This window comes from Trichogramma pretiosum, unplaced genomic scaffold (assembly GCF_000599845.2).
Source record: "Trichogramma pretiosum strain Unisexual culture from Peru unplaced genomic scaffold, Tpre_2.0 scaffold3, whole genome shotgun sequence".
NCBI classification, from domain to species: Eukaryota; Metazoa; Arthropoda; class Insecta; order Hymenoptera; family Trichogrammatidae; genus Trichogramma; species Trichogramma pretiosum.
Genome location: NW_019641698.1, coordinates 5042829 through 5069043, shown reverse-complemented (window position 1 = coordinate 5069043; position 26215 = coordinate 5042829). Strand labels below are relative to the sequence as shown.

General features: G+C 39.0%; 1 protein-coding gene across 2 annotated transcripts in view; it reads right to left on the bottom strand.

Annotated features, from left to right (window-relative positions):
• Window positions 1-22634, bottom strand: part of LOC106650930 (opioid-binding protein/cell adhesion molecule homolog) — an 84739-nt gene extending 62105 nt beyond the window's left edge. Inside the window, exon 1 of one of the 2 annotated variants that reach the window (XM_023462364.1) lies at window positions 22569-22634. In XM_023462364.1, coding sequence (XP_023318132.1) covers window positions 22569-22629 — 61 coding nt within the window. In that variant the 5' untranslated portion in view covers window positions 22630-22634. Of the gene's footprint in view, window positions 1-10519; window positions 10752-22568 lie in introns of those variants that run through there. The other variant, XM_014369207.2, reaches the window with a different exon arrangement.
• Window positions 22635-26215: the final 3581 nt, after the last annotated feature.

Below are 26215 nucleotides of genomic sequence, written 5' to 3'. Positions count from 1 at the left end.
AATATTTAAAAAAAGTCCAAGTCAATTTAGATAATTACAGAATCTTTAATAGACTACTGTATCATCCTATGCTCCTCTTTCATACCTTCTTTAAGGATTTATTCCTCTTTTGTATAGAAAAAATCATTGTCTCGAAGTTCAACTAAAGTTCAAGAAGTGGCATGAGCTTTCGAGGATCTCTCTCAAATAATCCATCAACCTCCGAAGAAGTTACTCCGAACTCCTTTTGCACCCCGTCTAAAAAATCATTTTCGCAACTAATGAGAGTATTTCAGAGTAAAAAAATTAAATTATCGCCGCCCTATGGCTACATAAAATCAATAAGAGTTTCATATCGCAACTGACTATTTTTTTCACTTTTGACGTAAACTGTGCTTTTTCGACGTACAAAAAAAACACTTATAAATAGATAGTTAAAAGACAGAGCTGTGATATTATTTTTCGATCTTTGTCTCACTCAACGAACGTACATCTATATGAGATACGATAATATAGAAAATAAATCTCAATTTTATATAGAGTATAGCCGCTAAAGGAAAGAATTCTCGCTAAGTGAACTCGAAAAGTTTGAAAAGTTTGTGCGCTCGCTGCTACACAACCGCAGCGGCGCTAAGTTTACTCAGCGGACGCGAGACCGCACCCAAACACACGCCACGGGTAAATCCCCATCGATAAGCTTACGTGCTGCAACTTAATGTCTTGGCTCTTTTCAATGAACAGCGGCGCGCAGTTTCTTTCATTATCTATAGATATCCTAGTCGTTTGTAAAGTACCGGCAAGCAGCGTACAATCAGTTCATCTCTATTTAACGCATCTCTGTGTCTCTTCTTTCTATCTTGCTCGAGGAGACGCGTTAGCTCTAATTTTTTGCACTTCCCCACGTACTGCGTTCTTTCTGGCTCTATGCACACGTAGCGAGTTCTTCTTTTCTTGCATCTCAAAGAGAGCTCAAGTTAAGAGAGAGAGAGAGAGAAAGACAAGAGCATTTGCCAGTGCGAGATTTTCCCACTTTTCCAAGTACACTCGAGCTCGAGGTGTATGTGCTATGATGAGGACTCTGCGCTCTTGAACAAGTTGTACCTCTTTTATCTCCATAGCGGGGCGATGCCGATCCATTGTGTTCATTTCTCGGCATGTTTGCCTCCCGAGCTAGCGTAAACTTACTTGTTTCGAAGTGCCATGGAGATGAGTCCTGCTTCCATGTGAATGTCGTTAGCTGTGCGGTAGAGCGTGGCAAGAGCGATTGTCTTTTGGGATTTCTGCTTTGAATTAAGAGTGCGCACGTTACAAAAGGTTTTTCTTCGATTTTTTCCATTAAAGTATTGAATCTGCCATCTATATTTTTCATCTAACTAACCGATACAATTAATTGCGATCGATTTGTTGTTACCCACTCTACTCTGAGATAAACACTCGAAGTATCGCAACGCTGATATTAGGATTATTATATTGAAAAGTAGAGCAGCTCGTAGTCATCATACACACGCTCATCCATACGTCGCTCTACTACTTGTACACATATTACAAGTAGTAGACTACACATCTACTATTTGTATACATATTCAGCGTTTCTCGATGGCAAAATATTAAATTTGGTGACGCATGAGTGCGCTCGTGCACTGCTCGCCGACGAATGTACATATACCTGTAAGCTACCATCGCGGTACAACTACTACTGCATACACTTGTACGCATATAGCTGGTTAGATACTACTACTCAAGCTTGGCATATTCAATTTTCTCGAAGCAATTACCAGCGCGAGTATCTCGCGAGTACGAACACGAGCTATGTATATGGAGCACGCGCGTAGTACGACTATAACATGTTTTCGTGTTCCTCGCGATATATAAGTATGCGTGGCGTATGCCTGTGCAACGCTGTACCTTTTAAAAATGTTCAAATCGATATATTGCGGGTAATCAAATGAATTCTGCTAATTATTTATGAACTTTATTGTTTTATGTACCATTTGCGCTGGTTAAAGCACGAGGTAGACTTATAAATTCCCTGCTATTTTTAACTCCTTACGCCATGAAACTTTCAACCGAACTGAAGGAATACCTGAACGCAGCTTAATTATACGAAGCGTTTCGATGTTTCTTGAAGCTCATTTTTCCGCTCCATAAAAAATGAGTTGGAACGAGCTGCACCTCTTAGTTAAGAAAAAGCTGATACTTTCAAGGAGACACGTACCTTTTGCATGTTTTACTCCACATTTATCGACAATAATAGGTATTCGAGTGTATCTCAAATCGATTGCTCTACTTAGATTGCCAAAACGACGAATAGGAATTCGAGATAATCTGCATGCTAGCTGCGTATGCCAAGACAATTACCCTCGTACACCAAAGATAGGCTATGAATTTTTTATTTTTCACTGTTGCGGTAGCATAAGAGCGACGGAGAATGAAAATTCCCCTCGTTTTTTGTGGGGGGCTTGGCCACAACGCGTGTAGCGAGGAAAATTTTCACCAGTTCTTCGGTGTGATACGAATGTGAAAAGCGAATTTCATACAAGCGCGCATGGAGCAGGGCTTCCAGAAGTAAATTTTTAAAAATATTTCTACTTCATCGTGGCGATGGTTTTTTCTACTGCTGCTATACACTACCACGGCTGACTTTCTTGCCGCTTATTCACTCAAAGAACTCGCTCGAATTTGTTTCTAAATTCTTATTTGAATTCTAAAAAAGTTTCCAAGTCAAACACATGGCTGTAACTTGAAATTACTTCTCCGAAAAGTCTCTCGTGTTTAGAAGCTCCCGGTAAATATTAAATGAGTAGTGCATTGCTTGATGCTTAAATAAAGGCAGATGATAATTATGCATTACTTTGAAGGATCCGAGACTTTACTGCGAAAGATTATCTTGTAATAGTCGTTTGTACCTTTTTTATTTCTAATGAATATGACATTTGCGCTTCGTTTCAATTCTACTCGCTTTTAATTACAGTTATGTTCGGTAATACAAGAACTAATAGCAAATCACGAGTATAAAAGTCAGCCAGTTCAGCCTAATGTCCTCGCAGCCGCGCATGAAATTTACGACTTTCAATTATCCGAAATAGCAGGAGAGAAAAGTCGCTCTTAGAACTCTCTTGCGTTTCAGACACTGATTGAACTTTCAACGGCATCAATACTCTTTTTTCTGACTGTTTTCCATATATATTCGTCGCAGTCTCAATTATTGCACCTCTTGCTCGTCTCATGCCGTGCACTACTATGCGTGCACAGGCTCTACGTGAAAAGGCAATCCCTTGACGCCGCAGTGCGTTACTTTTTGCCACCAATAAAATTCTGATGTGCTTCATATATAGATGTTCATACAAAAGTGTAATAAAACACACTTTTATCAAAAGTTATTTTAGAAGAATGTTTCGGTTTTCGGTTTTAAATTGAATTTTACGATAGCCAGAAATAATAAAATGAAAATATCGAGCTTGATTGTATTTGTTAATTTTTCACAGTTAAAATGAAATACAGGCGTTGTTTACAGCACATAGTATGCGTAGAACATTAATTTCAGCTCTGATGTTAACGTTTATAAAAGATAGCAAGCGCATGAACAATTAATTGCATGCAGTTTCGAGCTGATTTTAAAAGACTTCATGTAAAATACGATTTTTTGTCGGGTAAAAAATCAAGCTTGCAAAAAAAAGTGATGAGAAAATACATCAACTTTTTGAATTTTATGTTTTGGATTTTTTTCGTTCAAGTAAACGTGTCAGTGACGCGCTGCTATGATACTCTAGAAAACTGAATTAAGCGTTAAAATTGCCTGAGTGCAAATTCCTGCGTTCAAAGTCGTTTGTGTATGCACAGATTTGAGTGAAATGGGGAAAACCGAGTAACAGAAAGAGAAAGAGAGAAAATTAATGTTAACTCCATTGTAGTTTCATTTACTAACAATACTATAAGCTTTTCTAGCTCATAATAATGATTTTTGCGCCCTGCAATTTAATATTCAAGTGTTGCTTTTGTCTGGATAAGTTTTAGAATTAATTGTGTTAATTTCGTACAACTCAATATCGTCCTTGACTTAATTCGACGACACTGTACCGTCGCGAGGGTTTCGGCCGAGCACTCTCGATAAAATGTCCCAGTGAACATAGTTAAAGGTGCCCCGAAAGTTATTAATTTGGTCAAAATCTCCAAACAACTCTGAGTTACTGACACTTTTACCGACGAGTACCAGCAGAACTCTCAACGCCAGCGCTTATATAACACGTGAAATTAACTATACGCAAAAACGTAATACAACACCAATAGTCTGATCGAGATTGGATTCGTGCCACGTAAATCTTGTCTGAAAGCAAACAACGGCCCCTCCGCATGTAGTACTACTGGTATGTTTGTAAATTCTCACACAGCGAGTATACACGTTGAAATAATGGGACTTGGATGCATAGGCTGTTTCACGGCTACGAAATCCGTATACAGGTATACGCGCAAAGAACTTTGCACTCGAGTCAAAAGTTTGCACACGCCAGAGTCCCAAAACTCTGCGCATATACATTCGTGCAAGACGCATTTCCGCGCGCGCACACATTCTTAGCTTGCCTATAGAGATACAGCTGTATTGCACTACTGACTCTAGCACACATTGACGCGTATATCCTAACGCCTGAAAATTTATTAAGTTTCGTCTTGCAACAAAATCATAAATCTCTTTAGCGAATATGACGCAGTATATGGTGGCAGTGCGACTTCTACAGAAACAGCATCAGCAGCAGCCTCAAGAGTTCTTACAAGTGCCGCGCGCGCGCATAGACTGATGTCAAAAGCGCAGGCCTGTGAAAGGAACTAACTCATTCGAAAATTTACCAGACTAGACTCTTACTTTTTGAACTAATTTAGCTACTAAAGTCAAAAGTCATGCGAGCGTATTTTCTTCGATGTGATTTATGCGACTCGGCCGTTTTTGAACAAACTTGGCGAAAATTTTCTCAGCTCTCCGACTGAATCATCGTATTAGTAATTTAGTGATATTAAGCTGCCGCTTAGGTGGACCGATTCAATCGTTAGCTCTAGGTGCCATGCGTTACAATCATGACGTTAATATACCAACTTAATTTTCACTATATCACTTACTTAGGTTTAAGGGAAAAACGAGGAATGCATTTTAAATTGTGTAAAATATGAGAAATGAAGTAAAAATAAGTTTTCAAGTTACCATAAAAAATGTAGTTCCGCGTAGTACGAAAAATAAATGAACGAGGTATGGAATACTTCAGTCTTGAACGAGTACGTTAAATCAAATAAATTTAGCTGCAATGCTATGGTTAAGAGGCATAAGACTATTACAGGCATTCATATCATATTACGCATTAATATTACGTACTATTTAATTTTTGAAATATTACTTGACCGTATGATTAATAAAGTTTGTATAGTCGCAGTTTACTTTGTGCTGTGTTGAACTTAATTTTTGACCTTATCGTAACAATGTTCTTAACTCTTAACAGTAATTTATGGAGCACTTAAATTTACACTAAAGCACGGGGTAATTATTCAACTGTCGTTTTAAACCATGTCCAAACAACTGCTTAGTGACAAACCATCAATCCGCGTGAGATTTTTTTATGAACGTTAATAAGAGGGTACATATAAAATTAAGTTTTAAAAATACGTCTCGACTATAAAAAATTAAAAAGTCTGACGTGACGCGTAATCTTATTTAGATGAATTTCCGAAAGCACAAGCTGTAAGGTAAATCAAGGCGTCAAGAACAACGAGCTACCTCTGCTGAGGCAACATATGATGCCTCGTGTTATGTACGCGCGCACGCAAGGTGCACGCTGCACAGCAGCCAGCATCTTCTCAGCCAGTTTCGTGTCATGAGTAAAATAATGCTCGTGAAAAGGTGGACTAAATGAAACGTCAGTCGCATTATTCTCCCCTGCCGTTGCGCGCGTTCTTATGTGTGTGTACGCGTGTATGTGCGTGGCTCGTTTACGCTGCGCGCAGGTGAGCACTCGCTGTAGCAGAATTACTAGCTCTCGCATAGCCCGGTGGTGGCGGTGGCCTCCTGCGGCATCAGACAGAAGAAAAAAGGAGAAAATAGCTCGCAGTAACGTGTGGTTACTGAGCTGAAGCCTTATGTATGTGCTTTAATATATATACATAAACTTACACGAAGCTTGTGCATTATTATTATTTATTATTGAGAGTAGAGGAAAATCATCATTAGCGTTCCCGAGCCATTACCAACGAGCTTTTGTTTAGTAAAGACAAACTTACACCTTTGCCCAACAGCCAGTAAGATCCACGCATAATAGGTCCTAGAGCAAATGCACTTTTTTCGAATTAATTTTCTTCACTATATTTACATTAACGAGAGCCTAACGAAATGATGAAACTGAAAGTCGCGTATAAAAGTAAACACATAATTATTCTCTTTCGAGTAAAAAAACATGATATTTGAACACGAGCTTGGATAAAAGCTCGAATTTGCGTATTTCTGGATTGAAATATCTTTTTCTTTTATTTTAAAGCACGTAATCGGGAATAACTTTATAATTACGAAGAAACCGATATTTTGGAATGCAATTTTAAATTAAATTCTTCATAATGAATTACTATGAACGCGTGCAAAAAATTTATTTGCGTTGCTAAGCGATTAAAGGTAACACAAATCAGCTTTGAAGTACAATTGAATGCTCTATACGGACATAAAACAAACGGGAAAATCGAAAGAAGTGTGTAAACAGCGAACTCGAGCGATCGCGATCTCTATTCAAGGCTCCCCAATTCAACAGAGCGCTCAGCGCTGAATAGTGCCCTCTCACAGATTGACAGCCAATATAACTATACATTATGCACGTGTGTATGTGCGCCGCGCCTGTGAAAGTGTACGGTAACAAGGTAAATGCATTCGTTGCATTGCGCCGATTTATCTGGACAACGGCTGCCCACAGCAGCAGCAGCAGCAGCAGAAGACCTCGAGTAAATTTCACCAGTAAATCACTATGCATTTACTTGGGTTTGCTCGGCGTGGGAGTGGGAGAAAGAGAAAGAATGAAAGAGTAAAAGAAAGGGGAAAAAGAGGGAGGAAAGAAGCTAGATCATACAAGCGCGTACATACAGCCAAAGCTTGAGAAGATTGGCCTCTTTCTCTCTCCGTAGCGCGCCATGATTTTTACGACTTTATTCATGAAGCATGAATTATGGTTTGACCACTTGTTCAGCCAAAAATGCCACCATACAAGCCTTACCAGCTGTAGCGAGTCACTAAAAGTATCATACAGCGTAGCTGCTTTCTCCTACCCCCGACATACCGAGTGAATTTCTTATATCTAGAGGCAAATGAAGCGATCTCTTAACGTCCTGGTACGCACGCTTATCGTTATTTTGCTGCGTGACAGTGGCAAAGTGACTCTACGTGTATATGTGCGCACAAAAGCTCAGCTTTTTTCTCCCAAGTTAGCACGTAAATGACTTCACTCGTGTTTTCCTATGTACTCTACACGGGCTGAGTCGAGCGTACGAATGCATTTTTATACATATTATGCGTAAACTCCGGCGGACTAAGAGTTTTTAGGTATTATACTTGACAAATTTTTTTCCCCTAAGATTCTTTTTTTCTACTCCTTCTCTCTCTCCTCCTTGCCGTCGAGGATTTATTTCAAAAGTTCCTGCTTGTAGTTTCCATACTAACAATGCTTCAAGCTCATGATGTTTATAAACGTGATTTTAAATTATTTCATAATCCCACTGTTGACAGTTAAAATGCTGTTTTTTTTTATGTCCATCTACTCGAGTTTTTAAAAGTTATTCTTCGTTTGTATTACGAAATTTGGTCAACTCAGGTCGAGTGAATAAAATATAAAATAATATTTTGTTAAATAAATACTGTTTGGGCTGCCTTCGTTCGTTAAAATCAGTGTACGCACCCAGATACAAAATAATTTTCGCTCATCTGCAGTTTTCAATTTTTACTACTCAGGTAGTTTTTATAAGGCGCGTAAACAAGCAAACACACACGCTCAAGTGCAAACATACACTGCCCTATCAAAAGGATCGGTCGACTGGCAATATATACCCAAGCGACAGTGCTGGCCGCGAACTGATAAAACTGTAGTCTCTCTCTCTCTTTCTCTAGCCTGCACTAGAGTGAAACTGGCCTATACGTATACCCGCTTATGTACAGCAACACTACACGTGAGTGCGGGCCTATGTGAGTGAGCACAAAGAGATTCGCTGCCGTTTTAGCCTATACGCTTGACTTGCACGATATGTCGCGCGCGCGCTTGTTAAAGTAGTGCAAAAGTTTCGAGTTGCGCGCCAAACTTTGTTAGATCGCGAGCGCCGACTACTGTGACAGGCTAAGAGGGACTTTTTCGAATAAGCCGAATAGCAGTAAAAATAAATACTTAACTTGAACGTTGCGCATGTATCGCCCCCACGTTGTATCGTAAATTTAATATATTCTCAAAATCGAAGTATCCAATTTCAAAGTGTCGACTCCGACGCAAAGTTATTTTTAAATCATCACAATTTTTTTTCAACTGTGGCAGAAAATTAAGCAATGACTTTTTCGACGTTTCAAAATTTAACGGCGATAATTGCATTAAAGGATCCTCGCGTTGATTGAAAAGTTCGGTTTGAGCGCGACGCGCTTGCTATTTAAATTTTATACTGAAAAAATATCTTGAAATCACTCGCTTCAGTAATGTGTGGCTAACATAACAAAACAAATCAACAAACGTACCGACGTATCCAATCCGCGCGTTGCAGTCCGTTATAAATAAACATATTTAATTTGGACTTTTAATTGACGCAATCTAAAAGTCTTATTAGATGCAAAAATAACTGAATTATAAATAGCGCAATGTTCACGTACTACTTTTCACTAACAAAAATTATATTGAAATCGTGTGTCTAACAAAACACGCGGTGTAAGGACAAGCTTGGCCCGAGCACACATTTATGTTTCAGTACTTTACATAAATGTTTTTTCTTTCTGTTCAAACTGACGTTGGTTGACACGATGGAAATTCTATTTGCTTCGAAAAGGAAAGAAAGAGAAAGATTCTCCGTGATCGTTATTTCTGGTGTACACATACTCGTAATGGACAGCGCTCACGTATGTACAGAGTATACGGAAACACGCGCGTACAGAGTAGGAGCTTGCAGGAGAAAAAGCTAATTTCCGACTCGAGCTATATTCAAATGTTATGTCAACAGTTACTCTACTTCGCACTTTCACATGCACTCAAATACAATCACACGTAGGACCAAAGTCGCCGCCTAGTTGATACGTGCGAGTACATAGACACACATACCGTTCTTCGTTTCGCGTCCAATTTTCGCTCTTCTCGGAAGAAATCCGATCTACTCGTTCGTGCGCGTACGTATGTATATGCAGGCTAGAAAATAGTGTATGCGTGTATTCATTTCTTTTCTTTTTGTAAAACTCTAGTCAAGTAAATCTACACGAAATGTACCCAAAGAGCAGCAGCTTGTAATAAAACTCCAATCCTCAGTCCTGTATATATAAACAACTTCGATACTCGTTGGCGCTTCTTTTTGCCTTCTTTTCGTGTGCTACTGCCGGAGCTGCGCCACTGTTGCGATGTAAACTCACTTTCGATGAGTTGACGAATTGGCACAACACAAACATTGAGCAAATAATGCGCTGCATTGAACGCACACCTTGCTATTACGACAGCTAGATTTAACTTCCACCTATACTAACATGCACACAAACATACCAACTCGCGCGTTGTCGAGCGGCAAGCAGACGAGAAGATGTTCGGGCAAGTTGGGACAATATAGTCTTACCGAGTTACATTATTGATTGATAGTCATGCCACGCGGAAATTGAAAAATCCTTTCAACGATTTTTTGCCGCAGCATCAGAAATTTTTTCTATCTATTACTTCCGCCGCAGCAGATCGTTTCTAAGCTATGTAAATTTTCTTCGCGAGTCGGCGATGAAATTGAAGAAGAAGGATTTACAAATTTGAATTTAACAAATTTATAAAAAAAAGATATAAATCACGATGAAAATTTTTCTTTGGCAATCATTCGATTTTTCGGAATTTTATTGAATAATATTGAAATTTAAAGAAAGTTATTCATTTTTCAAAGCACATTATTTTACCACGTTTATCTTTAATTTGAATAAATTTATCTTGAATTTAATAAAAATATAATTCAACAGAATAGTTATTTTTTTGTGACGATTTAAATTTGTGGATATCGGAAAAGTTGCAATGTTTTACATGCAAATTTTTCAATATCCCTGCAATTATTGCTTTCACAGTTTTGAATCAAATATTAAATGTGTATCGTTCACAATATCGACTGCGATATAAAACAAGTTCCCTCCAGAGATCGCAGTTATATGCATAAATCGGAATTTATATTTTGGTATGGGTGAGTGCCACTTTCAGTACCAGCTATTGCTCCACACTGATAAAAATAACTTAGTGCTCGCAGAGAGAGAGAGAGAGAGAGAGAGAGAGAGAGAGAGAGAGAGAGCTTTAAATTAATATGAAACAATGTTTTCGAGTCTCACCGGAAGCTGGAGGTAGATTGTCGGTACGCGCATTATCGGCAAACAACAGCAGTGACAGAAGCAACCGCAACACCAACAGAATAAACCGTCGATGATGATCTTGATACTGGAGCAAGTAAGCCGGCTTATCAAAAAACGCGCCGGCGGTCTTGGAGCAGCTGGGCCGATCACGGCGAGTCCCTCTCCTCGTGCACATAATCATCCTGGCACACGCGAGTTTACTGCGACCGAACTCAAGCGACTCGACATCACGACTAAAGTAGCTACGCGTAGCTGCGGGGGCAAATCTCTGGAGCTCTGCAACGTGAGGGTAGTATCTCTCTCTCTCCCCTTGACTGTGTGTATTTGTTGCACACGCGGTCGCGCGCAGTCGCAGTTCGGAGCGCGCGGCCGCTTGCATTTCTCGGCCGTCGCGCAGTAGTAGCACCTACTTCTTCCGATATTTCCTAGAGCGTGAAAAATGGAGCTACTGGACACTTAACTTGCCGGTGAGATACTCTAATATCAAAGTGAACTATAAAGGCACCGAGGTATATATAGCGGCACCAACAGGCATTCTTTTAAATTAAAACCTTTTTTGCTGTTATTTATAGAGATTAATTAGATTGGTGGGTTATTAATTTTCACACGTGGAATAGTGGAGTTTTTAATACATCGTAGGATCTGCACGGAAAATTTTATTAATTGAATTTACAAAAATTAGGGAGAGCAAATTTTGGAAAGGGATTAAAAACTTTACATGGGGAAAACAAGAACGCGTGCTGACACTTCTAGTGCAGCATTATCCATGCTGTATTATCTTCGAGTATTATTACGTCGAAGCAGTATTGTTTCATTTTATTAATGTCGAGGCACACCAGATTATTCGAATTAAAAAACCTACAAGTTAAATAGTTGAAAGATGAGTAAAAAACTAAAGCTTTTTCAACAATTGATTTTGTTAAATATTAAAATTGTAAATCATCAAAAAGGTTTGATTTATGTTTTTCAATTTTGTAGATATTTCAGCTTTTTGTATCTTTTATTTTCTGCTATTTTATTTTTTATTTTTTTAAGTTAGTTCTAAAGTCCTGAATTTTTTCGTGTAATATCATTGCATTTTACGCATGAAAAGATAGCTTTTGCAGTAGAAAATGAATATCAACCAATTTTAATAAGCCTTATAAACCCCAGAACAACCTCATAAACAACTCCATTAACAGCTTCAAAACAGTCCCCAAAGCAACCCTGCAAAATCCCATAAATAGCCTCGAAACAGCACTAAAAACAACCGTTATTTATAAATTCTATAGCAACCGTTGATTGTTTGTTAACCCCACGTGCAGCATGGAATGGCAGCTCGCAAACAATCTCAAAAACTTCATAAACAACAACCCCAAATAACCCCAAAACAATCCCCAAACAACCCCAAAAACAACCTATAAAATAACCTTTAATTAAAAACCAATAAACAACCGTAATAATTTCATAAGTTTTTTTGCTTTACGCAGGTAAACAACGGTTACTCATCGGAAATAAATAATTATTTTGTACGGAAAAAAGATGTAGATTTAACAATACTAAACAGAGACAAATCAAAAATTTTTTTTTTCATTCTATCATGTCAGATATCTGTAAGCCCATAGTCCTGTTGGTTGCGTTGAAAAAGGTGTACATAATCAGAAGCCAAACAAGGATAGACATTATAGGGGTTCTCTAAGCGCAAAAGTTGAAGTGCGGGTCTCATCCTTTATCGACATTATTTATAGCTCGCTATTAAGCAACACTTAAGTGTGAACTCGAGCCGGTGCCTGCGTACGAAACACCTGTGGATCGCTACTACCTATAACGTAATGACACGGAGTCGACCTAAGCCTGCCCTGATATTCTGTCTTCTCGATTGCCGAGAACAACTGTCTCCAACATACATTTACTCCAAAGTAGATGTATCTCTCACCATTTGATTCAATTTTTTAATGGATTGAATTAGATCGCTGTGACGAAATTATAATATTTTGTGGTATTGATGCATATTTCATGATAATAAATTATCGTTCACAAAACACAAGTGTACGTGGATTATGTTATAATGGCAAAAGACTAGCAAACGAACTTGAGTTCACCACCTGTGAACATTCATTTCTCAAAAAAATCTATCATCCATTACTAATTCACGGTTTCATACGCTTTTCAAAAGCTCAAGCTTTTTTATCGTGTGTGTTTTTCTAATATTAAAAGTGCTGTTTGAAAGACGAACTTTTAATGGCAAAGCTGATGCACGCTATATGAGTGACTTTAGTATTGAATCAATTAACTCGAGCTCGTGGAAAATAACATTGCATTACTCGCTTTTAATATTCAACGTGTCGCATGCTTGCGTGCGACTAAGTGCACACATGCGAAGGGACACTACTGTAACTTGGCGAGCGATAGAACTTGTTAGTAGGTATATTTTATTTCTCATAAATTAATGATTTAGATAAACACAAGGCGGGATATTTCTAGCTATGATTATGCCTGTATTATGAATAATTCTCTGAAGAGGCAAAAATTCGAAGTTTATGGAGTTCGGTTCAAAGCGACTCAAGCTAAAATGCGAGATGACGACCGAGCTGCATCCATGACATTTTTCATGCACCACGGGACTTTGCGTGTTCACTGGACTATGCGATTTAGCAATTATTTTTTATACATTTTATTTATATTTTTTCTTTTGTTTTACCATTTTTTTCAATGCAGCTTCCGTTGTCAGCTTTATAGCATATCCATATAACCTTTATGTATGCATTCGAGCCTGCGTATAAAATTTTTTGTTCATTTTGGTGATCCATGCTATGAACCGCTGTTGAGAATTCACCAGAATATATAATTGGTTCGCACATGCTGTGTTGGCTTCGACTATATAACAGTTACATACTTCTTGCTCGGTGCACTCAAAAGTGAAAATTTTTTTTTGACAGGAACTAATTTAGCGTTGTATATTAATTAATAGGAGAGATTCAGAGCATCGACTTACAAAGCGGCGCGCCTATATCTCTGACTGAGCAAGTTCGTTTAAAAGTGAAATAATTGATAAGCTTTTTCGCTCAAATTACTTCATCTAAACGCAATTCTTACTCATAATTTTCAACCGTACAAAAGTTCTAAAGGTCTATTTGCAATTTCGTATTTTAAAATGTCGCCGGATAATGATGCTCGAATCTCGATATACGCCCTAGCCGGTTCACGTTCACTCTCTTTGGTAACACTTGCGGTGCATGGAGGCATAATTAATAAACTCGCAGGCATCGCCATGAAATATGACTTTGAATGAAGAACGCAGTTTTAATTGTTTATTTAGCCTACCGTTCTGTGCTAATGAATCATCCAAAGTATGATTGATGCTTCGGACTATATACATTTTACGCGCTACGAGCAAAAATTCTCGGGCGATTTTCTGAGTGCCACTGCCTTTGAACACAATAATACAAAAAAGTACGAAATAATTTCTGGCACACGCACGACTGCCGCGCTTATATCTGATGTCTGTAAATTTTTTTCCTTCCATAGCTAATTGGTGAAACAAAATGTAACGGTGCGCGCTAATTGAAGCTTGCTTGTTAATTTTCACGCTTTTGCATTGTTTTCACGATTTTTGCAAATACGACGTACACGGGCGAGCTTCCTTGCAGAATTTAAATCTCTTGCAAATTTGCAACTGTAAATGTAAATTACAAACCTTTACAAGCTTGCAGCTCGTGTAACCTCAATATCTAGGGGCTGTTTTTGAGAAAATCTTGCCTATAGAAAACGAATTTCTCGATATAATGATCCTAGTATGACAGACATCCCTAGGATTAACCGACTTTGAGAAGATCGAAGGTATTGCGTCATACGCAAGATCGCGCGGAAATTGCAAGCGCATAACAATATTTGCTTTTGACCATCCTGGGATAGAGACTCGGGACCATAGCACGGCTGTCCGATCGTGATAAGAGGAACACAGCGTTTACGCGTGCGCGTGGTGCCGGGTTATTTGTCTTCAATTATAAATAGCTGACAAGAGCTACCGGAGTTAACAAGCTATCCATCGAACTAATGCATGTTTAAAGCGCTCAAAGGAGAACCTGACGGGTGATACACCTCTTCTCCTAATACAATATCTATTCAACAATGTTATCTTTACACGGTGAATAAAATCTATTCAGAAAATTGTAGAGTTTTTTTGATTTTCCTAATCAAAGACTCGATCGAAATATGTAGGTCGTTTAATTGAAATTTCATAAAAATTTAGTCAAAATTAAATTTCGAAATAGTACATCATGCTGTGTCGAGCAATGCTTTTCACAAAATTTGTTAGAAAAATTTTTGTTAATGAGATGCAACATACATTTGAATTACTGTCACGTTGACTATATTATTAAAAGTCTGATTATTAAGCAAATTTAATTAACTTGTCAATGTTTACATGGCGTTGTAAGAAATCGATATAAAAAAGGTAATTTTCACTATGATTTTATTTACTGTTTACATGAACGATGTCACATCGTTACGTTTTGTATCAAATTTTCTCATTACCAATTTAAGAGAAAATCATCATACCAGTCATAGTATAGGGGTTGAAAAAAGCCATCACTAGAACAAAGAGCACATATGTATAACTCTACGAGATTCATTCTGAGTGTAAATTATTCCAGAGAAAAAAGTAAATTTGGAACATGTGGCGCCTGTACGCGCGTGTATTTTAATGTATTCAACGTATATACACCAAATGCCAGGTGTCCAATGTACCGCTGCAGGTATATAAAATTTAAAGCAAACCGTCGGTGAATGAGAATTTTGACGCTCGCGGATGAGGGAAGTCGACGAAGTCAACGTAGAATACTTAAATATCAGCGTAAAGTGTATCCCTAGGATTCGAGATAATACATGCAATAGCCCTCTAGCTCGTATAGCCCAGGACTATGTGCTATGAACTGGAGCTACACGCACAAAATCTATACGGCAAAGAGTACACACACCTATAAACAGGCAAGCGAATGAGAAAGAAAGTCGAGGAGGGCCGCGTTCTATTCTATTCACGTGCGGGCAAAATCGATTTTCAATTGCGGCCGAGCGAGCTGCGAACTATGCTTACGTTATGTATTATATACCTATAGACATAGGACGCGTCTTCCGAGTGAAATATTGAAACAAAACGGAATCGCACCCTCCCTCCACTGCAGGAGATGGCAGCGCAACAGCCTCGAGCTTTTCTCTCCGAATTAGATATTATGCGGGCCGCGCAGCAGCAGCAGCAGCACACAGCATCTTGCGGGCTTGTGCGCGCGTGATCGGAGTGACATTGCGGTCTTACCGTTTGGAAAATTGACTTTAAAGCTTGAAAAGCTTATTTCGCGTCGCGGCGGCAGCAGCGGTATATACCGTATGTATCGCTTCGTCGTCGTCGTCGTTGTTGCCGCGAGATCGCACGTCGGTAATGCGACTAAACCATTGTACATTGCAAGTGATACCGAATAAATATGCATCATTCGATTTACTTCACGGCGCACGAGCCCGAGAAAATAAGATTGCCAGTTGTTGAGCAATGCTATTTCGCGTCTACTATATAGATCGTTGCGATGCATTGTATACGAGCGCGTTGATCCTGGCTCATTTTGTTTTCGGATTTTTGGATGAAAAGCTCACTTTGGTGTTTACCAATTTTCACGAAATGATTCAGACTACTTTTTTGCGGCAGCAGCGTAATAGTGATATCCTTTTGATAAAGAATCCCGGATATACGCCATTATTTTCGTATACGCATTTACTCTTCATACTTTATGAATTCGATACTGACTATGGTAAATGATTGTCCAGACGGATTTATATTCCTATAATACAAAATGTGTAAGGGAGAAAAAACGTAGCGTCAGTTCAGTCAGATAACAAGTGTGCATTCGATCGGATAGATTTACAGCGATACAAACCCGCTGAAATCAAATAGACGCCGCCACGATTTGAATACTCTATCTTTTCTTGCTAGTCGATCCGCGGGCACCGATAAAAAGTCGTGTGTGCCCCGATCAACGACTATCTTGGTATGAAAACATTTCATGTTTACTGTCCAGGAAGTCGAAGATAACTCAAGCAGAGCCGCTGCTCGCCACGAGCACGTTCTCTCGCACACAGACGCTGCGCGAAGCCCCCCCAAAGCACAGCAGTCATTTTGGCTATCGATGGTCCGCGCGCATGTATACGCGCGATCGGTACGGGTGTAGGCCCTTATACACAAGCTGCAAAACGCAAGCGATAATTTCTCTCTGGGAAGCGTCTTTGGAGCGCGTTGAAAAATAGCTCTCCCCACGCGCACATACTGCTCTGCCGCACCGCCACCCGTGCGTATCTAGAGATCTATGTAAACTATATGACGCACGCGAAGCACACACGAGTTGTATACACGATCTCTCCTTGCGGAGCTTGCGAGAGAGAGAGAGAGCATACGAAGAAATATACATAGTGTGCATTATGCGTCTTTGCAGGGCGCCGGGACGTCTCGAACACGCCTTCGGTCGCTGCGAGCAGCTAGCTCTCTATCTTTCACTCCTCTTCCCTCTTTGCTCTTGTGGCTGCAGCATCTGCAGCCATGTGCACATTCGGGCATGTGCGAGTGTATTGTGCGCATATATATATATGGCCGATTCTCTGTGAAATCGAATGGCCAAAAAATTTTTTTTTCTGCAAATATGAAAAACTTGCTGCTCCCGATGTCAGAAATGTCCCCAAATTTTATTAGAATTTTTGGGACCATCTATCACTCTTTTTCAGGGGCCCGAAGTTGGCCATTTTAGGGTTTTTTTGAAATTCATGAAAAATCACAAATATTAAAATAATTCCTGGATTAAAGTAGAATGATTCAAAAGTAAAAGTGCCCAGCAACTTTTTTGTTGGAAATTGTCCAAATTTTCAGAAAAAAAATATGCCAAAGTGATTGGAACAATCTAGGTAAATGTAAAGCAAAAAAACTGCAAAAAAAACATAAAACAAGAAATCTACTCGAGTTCGAACCGGACTTTCATTTCCTAAACTATGTAAAAAGCTTCCCAAAGATGTCAACTACTGCCTGATAAAGTTTTGTAATGGGTCTTAAAGTTTAACGCAATGTACTCAACAATGTATGGCGAAAAACGTGCAAAAAAGGCCTGAAAATGGCTGTTTTTGGTGATTTTAGGCATTTTGGGCCTATTTTTGACCTTTTTTGCATGTTTTTCGCCACACATTGTTCTCTACATTGCGTTAAACTTTAAGACCCATTACAAAACTTTATCAGGCAGTAGTTGACATCTTTGGGAAGCTTTTTACATAGTTTAGGAAATGAAAGTCCGGTTCGAACTCGATTAGATTTCAACATTTATGTCCCTTTTGCAGTTTTTTTGCTTTACACTTACCTAGATTGTTCCAATCACTTTGGCATATTGTTTTTCTGAAAATTTGGACAATTTCCAACAAAAAAGTTGCTGGGCACTTTTACTTTTGAATCATTCTACTTTAATCCAGGAATTATTTGAATATTTGTGATTTTTCATGAATTTCAAAAAAACCCTAAAATGGCCAACTTTGGGCCTCTGAAAAAGAGTGATAGATGGTCCCAAAAATTCTAATAAAATTTGGGGACATTTCTGACATCGGGAACAGCAAGTTTTTCATATTTGCAGAAAAAAAAATTTTTTGGCCATTCGATTTCACAGAGAATCGGCCATATATACGTTTGCTGTGCCATGCTATGCTATGCTGCCGCTGTATACCGAAAAGGCAAGAAATTTTGCGAGAGAGCAGAGAGAGAGAGAGAGAGAAGCGCCCGCGGCGGAATTGTAATCCGCACCTTAGCGTGTGCGAGCGTCGTGTCGTTATTTACGCAGCGCCGTACGAGCAGCAGCACCGCCTTTAATCGTAAGTCAAATTCTCGGCCAGCATTTGTGAGCATCGGGCGTAATAGCTGCGCACGCCTGCACACATACACACGTACACACCACCCACGCGTGCACTGCACTCACACATGAGCCCTTTCACTTGGCTTTCCCATATATATTTGTATTGTACAAACACTCCGGCAGTGTACCAAGCCGCGTATATACAACACAAGTTCTTTTACGAAGAGTACCTTTGGATTGTACGTTAGTAGTATACGACGTTGGATATGTTTCTTTGAGCTTATATTGTATAATATATAATGCGCTGGCGAGTATATGCAGTCCTGTGTATGGTCCTGGTACGGTTCGTGCATGTATACCACTGCTGTCTGACTGCGTATCTTTTGATTATATACGCTGCAAGTTTGATGCTGTTGCGAATTTCAGTTTCGACAAATTGCAAAACCGAGCGTATCGTGCGCAGCCTCGCTCACTCTGTCCCTTTGTTTAATCATGCCGCCATTTTTTTACGTTATTGACACTCTATGTATATATTTGCCTACATTAAATGTGAAAAAATTATTGAAGATGAGAGGCGAAAATGAACAATTATTCGACCATACCCGGCGAAAAGTACATGAATATTTAAATAGGTATTAAGGTCAGACGTGTGTACGTTTGGAGTAAAAGTGATACAAGCAGTAGTACGAAAATGCTTGTCGGTAATCCGATTACTGAAAAAATGTTGTGGCGTCGAACCACTTGCTTTAAAACCTATTAATATTTGCGTCAACGTCAATTATTGGCTCGCATTATGCAACATATATTTTCATTTTATTTCTAAACGCAACACGGGCGTGCACAGGGTAATAATAAAAATAGCTCAGAACCGCCCGCAGAGGGATGCTTTGAAACTGTAACAGCCACGTGTTCATCTTTGCCAGGGGCTTTTGAATTTTAATGAAAATGAAGTTTTTGCCGTGCTATTATTCGTGGCTCAACGCATCTGACTGGTTGCGCGTGGAGGCTAGGTGCAAAAGATCTCACCTTAACGAAATTTTACGTAAATATATTATTAGCTTGGCTGACAGGTTGCGCGAGGACGGGACGTGTCGAGTCTCGTGTTCTTTTCAGCTAGTTCGCGCACGAGCACATATCACGGTCCTGAGCGCGAGAAAAAAAGTTTCGCACGACAAGAGTCCGCGTGCGTTTCCACGAGAGCTCACCAGGCAAGTTTTTGCGCTTGTGCGCGCAGCAGCAGCAACAGCGTCAGCAGGCACACGTATAAACTGCAGCAGTAGCAGCAGCCGTATATAGTTTTTAGCGCTTTCACGGGCGAGTACTCGCGCGCCCGGCGGCCCGCGGCACGCACACGACGCGTCTCGTATGTACACCTAGGATAGCGCGCAGCTCTCTTTAATACGCAGCGTCCACGAGGCTCCATCCACGCGCGCCGCTCCCTCTCTCTCGCTCTCTTTCTCTCTCGCGCGTTGTCGAGCTTGATATAAATCCCAGGAGAGTGTGCTTCCCGTTCCTGTGTTCCAGTTGACAGCTGTCACCGGGGCTAAAACACGTCGGATGTCGCTCTTCGAGCGTGAATTTTATTTATCGCACCCTGGGGGTGGCGCTGTGCGACCGTACTACGCACACACACACCAGTCGTACGTAGAGAATGCAAACATTGTTTCTCGCGCACGCGAAGCCATTGTTGCAAGGTGGGTGCGAGCCTCGCTCTCTCTTGCTTTCTGTTGGCTACGGGATGCCAAAATATTAGCACACGTATGTGCTCTTTGCTGTGAGCTTCTTGAAACTACGTTGAAACTGTTTGGTTACGTTTCTCCATAATTCTCTCGAAGCGATTGTTATACAAAGTATTCTTTCTCTAGTCGATCATAGCAGCGTTGAAATTGATTTTATTTTCTTATCGTAAACCATACTTCCCCTTGAATAGGTAGATATGTGAATACATTAGAGCGATAATGTTTCAATTATAATCATGCCCATTGATTTTATACGTACGTGAAAAATTCTATCGAGCAAACTGGACTTTTACGACTGGATAATTATTTTACATTGTCTCTTTGACGAAAAGTCAATTGCAATAAGTAGAAAAATTTGAAAATTTAATCACCTGCAATCAACCATCAAATGTCCAATTTATCAACAGGTATAAACCTCCAAACGATAGCGTGGCACAGATGGTGAAATAACCATACATATTAAGGTACCCAAGCTCTTTTCTTGGTATTAGTAAAAGGTGAAGGTGATGCCGAAGCCCTGATTTTAACAGACTGAGCATTATAAGTGTAAATTTAAATAACTTTTATACTAGACCGATTTTCCAAAAACGGCTGTGTGGAGCCCTCCGTATCGATGCTGTGAACAACTGTACCAAGTTTCGTTCCATTTCATTGAACAGTAAAAATTTCGATCCCGTTTCCCGGAGTAACTGTTGAATGAAACGGATAGAAATTTGGTACAGTTTTTCACAACATCGATACGGAGGGCTTCACAGAGCCGTTTTTGAAAAATCGGTCTAGTATAATAGTTATTTAAAGTCTAGTATAAAATTTAAACACTTTTAATGCTCGGTCGGTCAAAATCGGGGCTTCGGCATCACCTTAAAGTAGTAAAATTTCTTAGACGTACATGCATTTTTGTTTATACTATATAATAATAAATCTAAGCAACGAGAATCTTTACTAAACGATTTAAACTTAAAATGAAAAAGCTGCAAGCTTTTAGCCCTCGTCGCCTAGTAACCGTTGTCTGGTGTGATGCAATCGCCAATTGTTCAATACCTTTGAAACATAAGAAAAAATAGACACACATGTATGAGCATCGTGTTTTATACATTACATCGAAAGGAAGAAAGATCCAAAGATATGTACACTAACTTACAATGGCAATTGTTTGATGTTTCACCGTTTGATTGGGTAGGCTATGTACGATTCGTATTTCTTCACTCAAATGTACCATCGTTTGTTTTTTCGTTGTGCTGCCTTTTTCACGGCTCTTTCATTGTCTATATACTGACGTACATATATACAGTGCATTGTCGTCGTTCTTCCGTTTTCTCTGTATAAATGTGCCTCTACGTACGAGATATTTCTATATATTCGAGAATCTGCAAGCAAAGTGCCATTGATGCATCACTTGCAAAATGCACACTTTCTCTTTTCGTCTTTACACGCGCGGGCATACGTTGCTAAGCTCGTTTTCCTACCAGCCCCGAATCCAAGCCTCTTTTTTTACCTTTTTGGTAGACGGATTCTCGAACTCGTTATGTGTTTTTTTCTATTTTTTCTACACAAAAGACTCGTATAAAAAATCTACAGTATTTTTTCAAATCGCTTGAGGCTTTGTATTGGCTTTTATTTATTTGAATGACAACATCACTTGTATCTTGAAAGGGACGAGTTAGAAATATTTTTGTTCTTACTCCAACAGATTTGGCTCACTGAGAAATGTATCTTAGAAAAAATTACTCTTCTTCGTAACAGTTGGATACGCTTAAGAATTCTCATAAAAATGTTATAAAAATTGTTCTGTTGCTTAGTAAAAATTACTTTGTTGGACTACTTTTAATTTTGGAGCTTGCATTAATCTAAATTTACATTAAAGCGAGCTTTCGTTGATCTGAGCTTGCCTAAAAGAGTTTGCTTTAGTGGACCTTTATCAAGTGACAAATATGACATAGGCGCGGCCGTTTTTATTTAAGAGAGCGAAATCTCACATAAATGTAGTCGAGCTGCTGGAGTCGCTAACGCAAACCTGGTCAGTGGTCACTGATGAGCCAATACGTTGCTTCTCAATAGTCTTCCTGACAAGTTGGGCTTTCAGCAACCGACCTATCAGAAACGAGCATCTTTCTTACCATAAAAATGACTTCTTCATATTAATAGATGAAGTTGAAACTGAGCTGCGCCGCCTGCTCAACATAGCAATCAGGTTCGCGTTAAACCTTCAACGCCATGCCAGGATGTTACCGGATAAATTGGCCCTCGGGTGACTCACCACTTTGTCGAGAAAAAACTACTTTCTCACAGTACAGACACTGCGCCAGTTAATGACGAGCTACCTCCGTGAACGCACTAACCATTCGTCTCGAGCAATTACACCGAAGCAAATCTCTAAGAGAGAGACCTAAGGCTAATTCCTAATTAATAAAGAGCTCAATAATATAAAAATACAAAACTTACCAACTTCTAGTCCTTCCAAAATTCCACTTCGAACTTCAAAATTGAGAGCCAGGTGGCGCATTTGGAGAAAGTCGCTCCCGCTAGTTGTAATTTACTTCTGAGGATACAAATGAATCAATGATCATAATATTGTGTAATGATAAAATTATCCTCTTCATTATTATCAACGAAATTTTTGACTTGTAACATAGAGTATCAAAATATTATTACGCTAGTCGGCACGAATAAAGCTATAATAGTCGAAGCAGGTTAACATCCAAGGGTATAATATCTGCATGTATTACGAAGGTCGACCAGTAACGAAAAGTTAAAACGTACTATCAGTTCAACCGAGGCTTCAACAGTAGCCAAAGTAGCACCCAGCGCACAAAGCATCAAACCAAGTGGTTAGAAAATTGATAAGGCTTTGTCTGGTCTATCGTAGCGCGAGTACACGTCAGAGACTTTGATACATTAAACCATTCACCTCGTAAGTCCGAAAATAAACAAGTCTACGTTAATTTTCTCATTGGGCTGCATAATATTCCCCCAGAGTATATTAAAATACGTTCCAATTAAATGCGTCGTATGCAGCTGCTGCACAGTTGCATGAGACAAATACATGCACTCGAAGAGCTTGAGGCTTCACATCGTGTGCGTATGCTCATATGACTGCTCAGCGTCCGAGAGTAACAAAAGCCTAATCCTATCGCATGTCGAGAACATACGCACTTGACTTAAGTTTCGTTGGTAAACGCTACTAGGTGTTAACACGTGTGGTTTATACTTGTAGCTGAAGTCAGAATCCCTAAGAAAGCCTGGAATAGATCCGTAAATTATTTTTATTTTGAAATCCTCACTCTGTAAATTTTTTTCCGTTGACAGTAACCTATTGCAATGTATGTAACGCAATAGTGATGAAAATATTTTAATTATAATTTTTCTACCTGTACATAAATTTTATTCAAGACATTGCATTTACAAATTCATGTTATAGCCATATAAGCTAAGTTTATGTATATTGTATATTTATGCACAGCGTAGTGAACTCACTATCAGTTATATTACATTACTGACGCACAAGTGAACGTTTTAGTGCATCATGTTTGCTAGTTGAGCCGAATGTTGGAATATAGTAAAATCAATACGAGATTTCGACATTTATAATGTGAGCCCACGTAACAATTACTTGCCCACGTATCAATAACAATAAAATTAATCGGGTATTATGCATAGATAAAAATACTTGTGCAAAATTGAATTTTTCAGCTCACTGTAAAAAACTAGTTGTCTTCATTCACTTAGCAAGTTTTCCTTTTTTTAAAACTTTAATTTCTCAGCGAGTCTGTGAATAAAAAAAATCGAATTAGAAGACCACCACAACAAGCTGCGATCAAAAGCAGCATAAGTGTTCATAAGCGAGTAGCCGCAGAGTATATAACAGGCACGCACACATGTAAAGGCTAGTTTGAAACACGCTCGTGCACTCCTGGCTAAGTGCGTTCGCTGCACGACGCTAAAGCCTTGGACCATGCCGCACGTGCACAGCCTATGCAGAAGGAGGAAGTACAAGGTTCATAGTGGCTGCTGATGCTCTTTCTGTTTATATGAGGGCGAATTGCTCTTCGATGCCTAGTGTGTAGCAACTATTGCTACTACACGCCTCTTGCTCACCACTAACTTACTTCCCGTATAGCAAATTGCATTTGTCAACAAAACTTAATTGCCGTCGGGAATATTGCCCAAGCGCCCGAGCGCGACGCTCTCTCTCCCACTATACCTGTGTTTTCCTTACTACTCTTGACTATACATTCTCTCTCCTTCTATTCTTCTTACTACTGTATATGAAGTGACTCGTAATTGACCTGATGGGACTGCCGAGAAATTCAATTAATATTCCCCTCTTATACATGTGATTTAACTTTGTCTGTGCTATTCACTGCACGAATACTTAAATTTACTTGTATACGAATAAAGAATATCTTTGTACACTCTTGCCAAGCTTAGGCGTTTTTAAGTAACGTAGGATGTGATAGTAGCTGATCACTTCAGCCTATATTCCAATTTAGCTTGCATGTAACAATATAAATATTGAAAATTTAATCAAAAACACTTAAAAATAGTAACAAAGGCGAAATTACTTACAACTGACCAATGATACTTATAAAATAACTTAAATTCTTTGAAAATTGATTCATAAGAAATGTATGGAAAGTTTAGTTCCCTTTGGATATCAGTCGACTCTTGTAAATTGGTTTGTTTTATTTACGACTCTCACGCTCTTTTATTTCTCAGTTTTAAAAACTTAAAACTCTATCATTATTCGATAATAATTTAATAAAGCTTTTAACACTTGTTTGAATGATTTCTAAAAAATATATACATGAAAAGTTCTTATAGCTTTGAACTAGAATGTTCAGCGTAGTAACACTTAAAGTAATCCCTCAGAGTATTAGCCCATGAAAGACTGCCAAGTCGAAAGCCCTAATGAGGCTACAACACGTAGTAGTCAAGAAAAGAGCAACACAGAAAGGGAGAGAGAGAGGAAGAATTTCTCTCACAATCTTCTAGGATGCACCGCAACTAGTTAGATCCCCAGTGCGGATATTTTACGGTTGCGCGTTTTACCAGTAATGAAGGTGTTTACATGCGGCTCTGAAAAGCCGTCGACGTACAGAGAGGCTGGACAAGATAATTAAGTCTAGGAGAGGAAGGTTACTCTTTGCCTTGGCTAAAAAAGGCCTATAACCACACATTTTCTCGCTTTGTGCTTTGAAATTTTTTTTTCTGTTAAACGACCACTATACAATTTCGCACTGCGACTACTATACCAAGCGCATAAGGCAAGGCTATAGGATAGGAGAGATGCGCTATCTATTGTCGTTTTTGTTCATTTCATTACATCACTGCATCCCAATTAGGATTTATTCAATAAATTGACTGAAAATGTGGAGATGAACGCAAAAAAAAAAAGTTTTTTTGAAATCGTTATAAAATGCTGTGATATTTGTGAGAAATGTATACTTTTATAGCTACTTGTTCCTATTATTTTAAATAAAGCCCACTGTAATTATAATTACGCAGACTATAATTAAAACATGTATCAAAATTTACTTTACCATTAAATTTCTGAAAATAATTGGAAAAAATTGTGCAAAACTGTACTGCTTTACAGAAACGTCAGAGTATGAGCAGCTTTGAAAAAATTTATTCCAAAAAGGTCTGTTGTCTATTAAAAATAATTGTCGATAATTACTGAAAAAAAACTTTTTTACTAGACTTCGAAATTCTCGACTTTTGATCCGATTTGCACACTCTGATGACGTGTCGTGACGAGCGACCTTTGGAGCTTGCAGACGTACCATAGCAGCTGCACTGCGATATCGAGTTCTCTTTCATCTGCTCTCAAGAGCAACGAATCGAAGATCGTGGGAATTCGCTACTGCGCCATACAAGTAGAGATCTTGCATGTACCATGTCGAATGTGTATAGATCGCTTTATGTACAGAAGCTAGAATGCAACTGTTTGACAACCAAAGCCATTACTTGCACATTCAGGATACGTATATAGAAGTGCTTGGAGAGGACGATGCATCACAAGAGAGAATCGGAGCAGTCTATTACTATTATATCTCCCCTCTTTCTCTCTCCTCTTTTGCAGTTTAAGA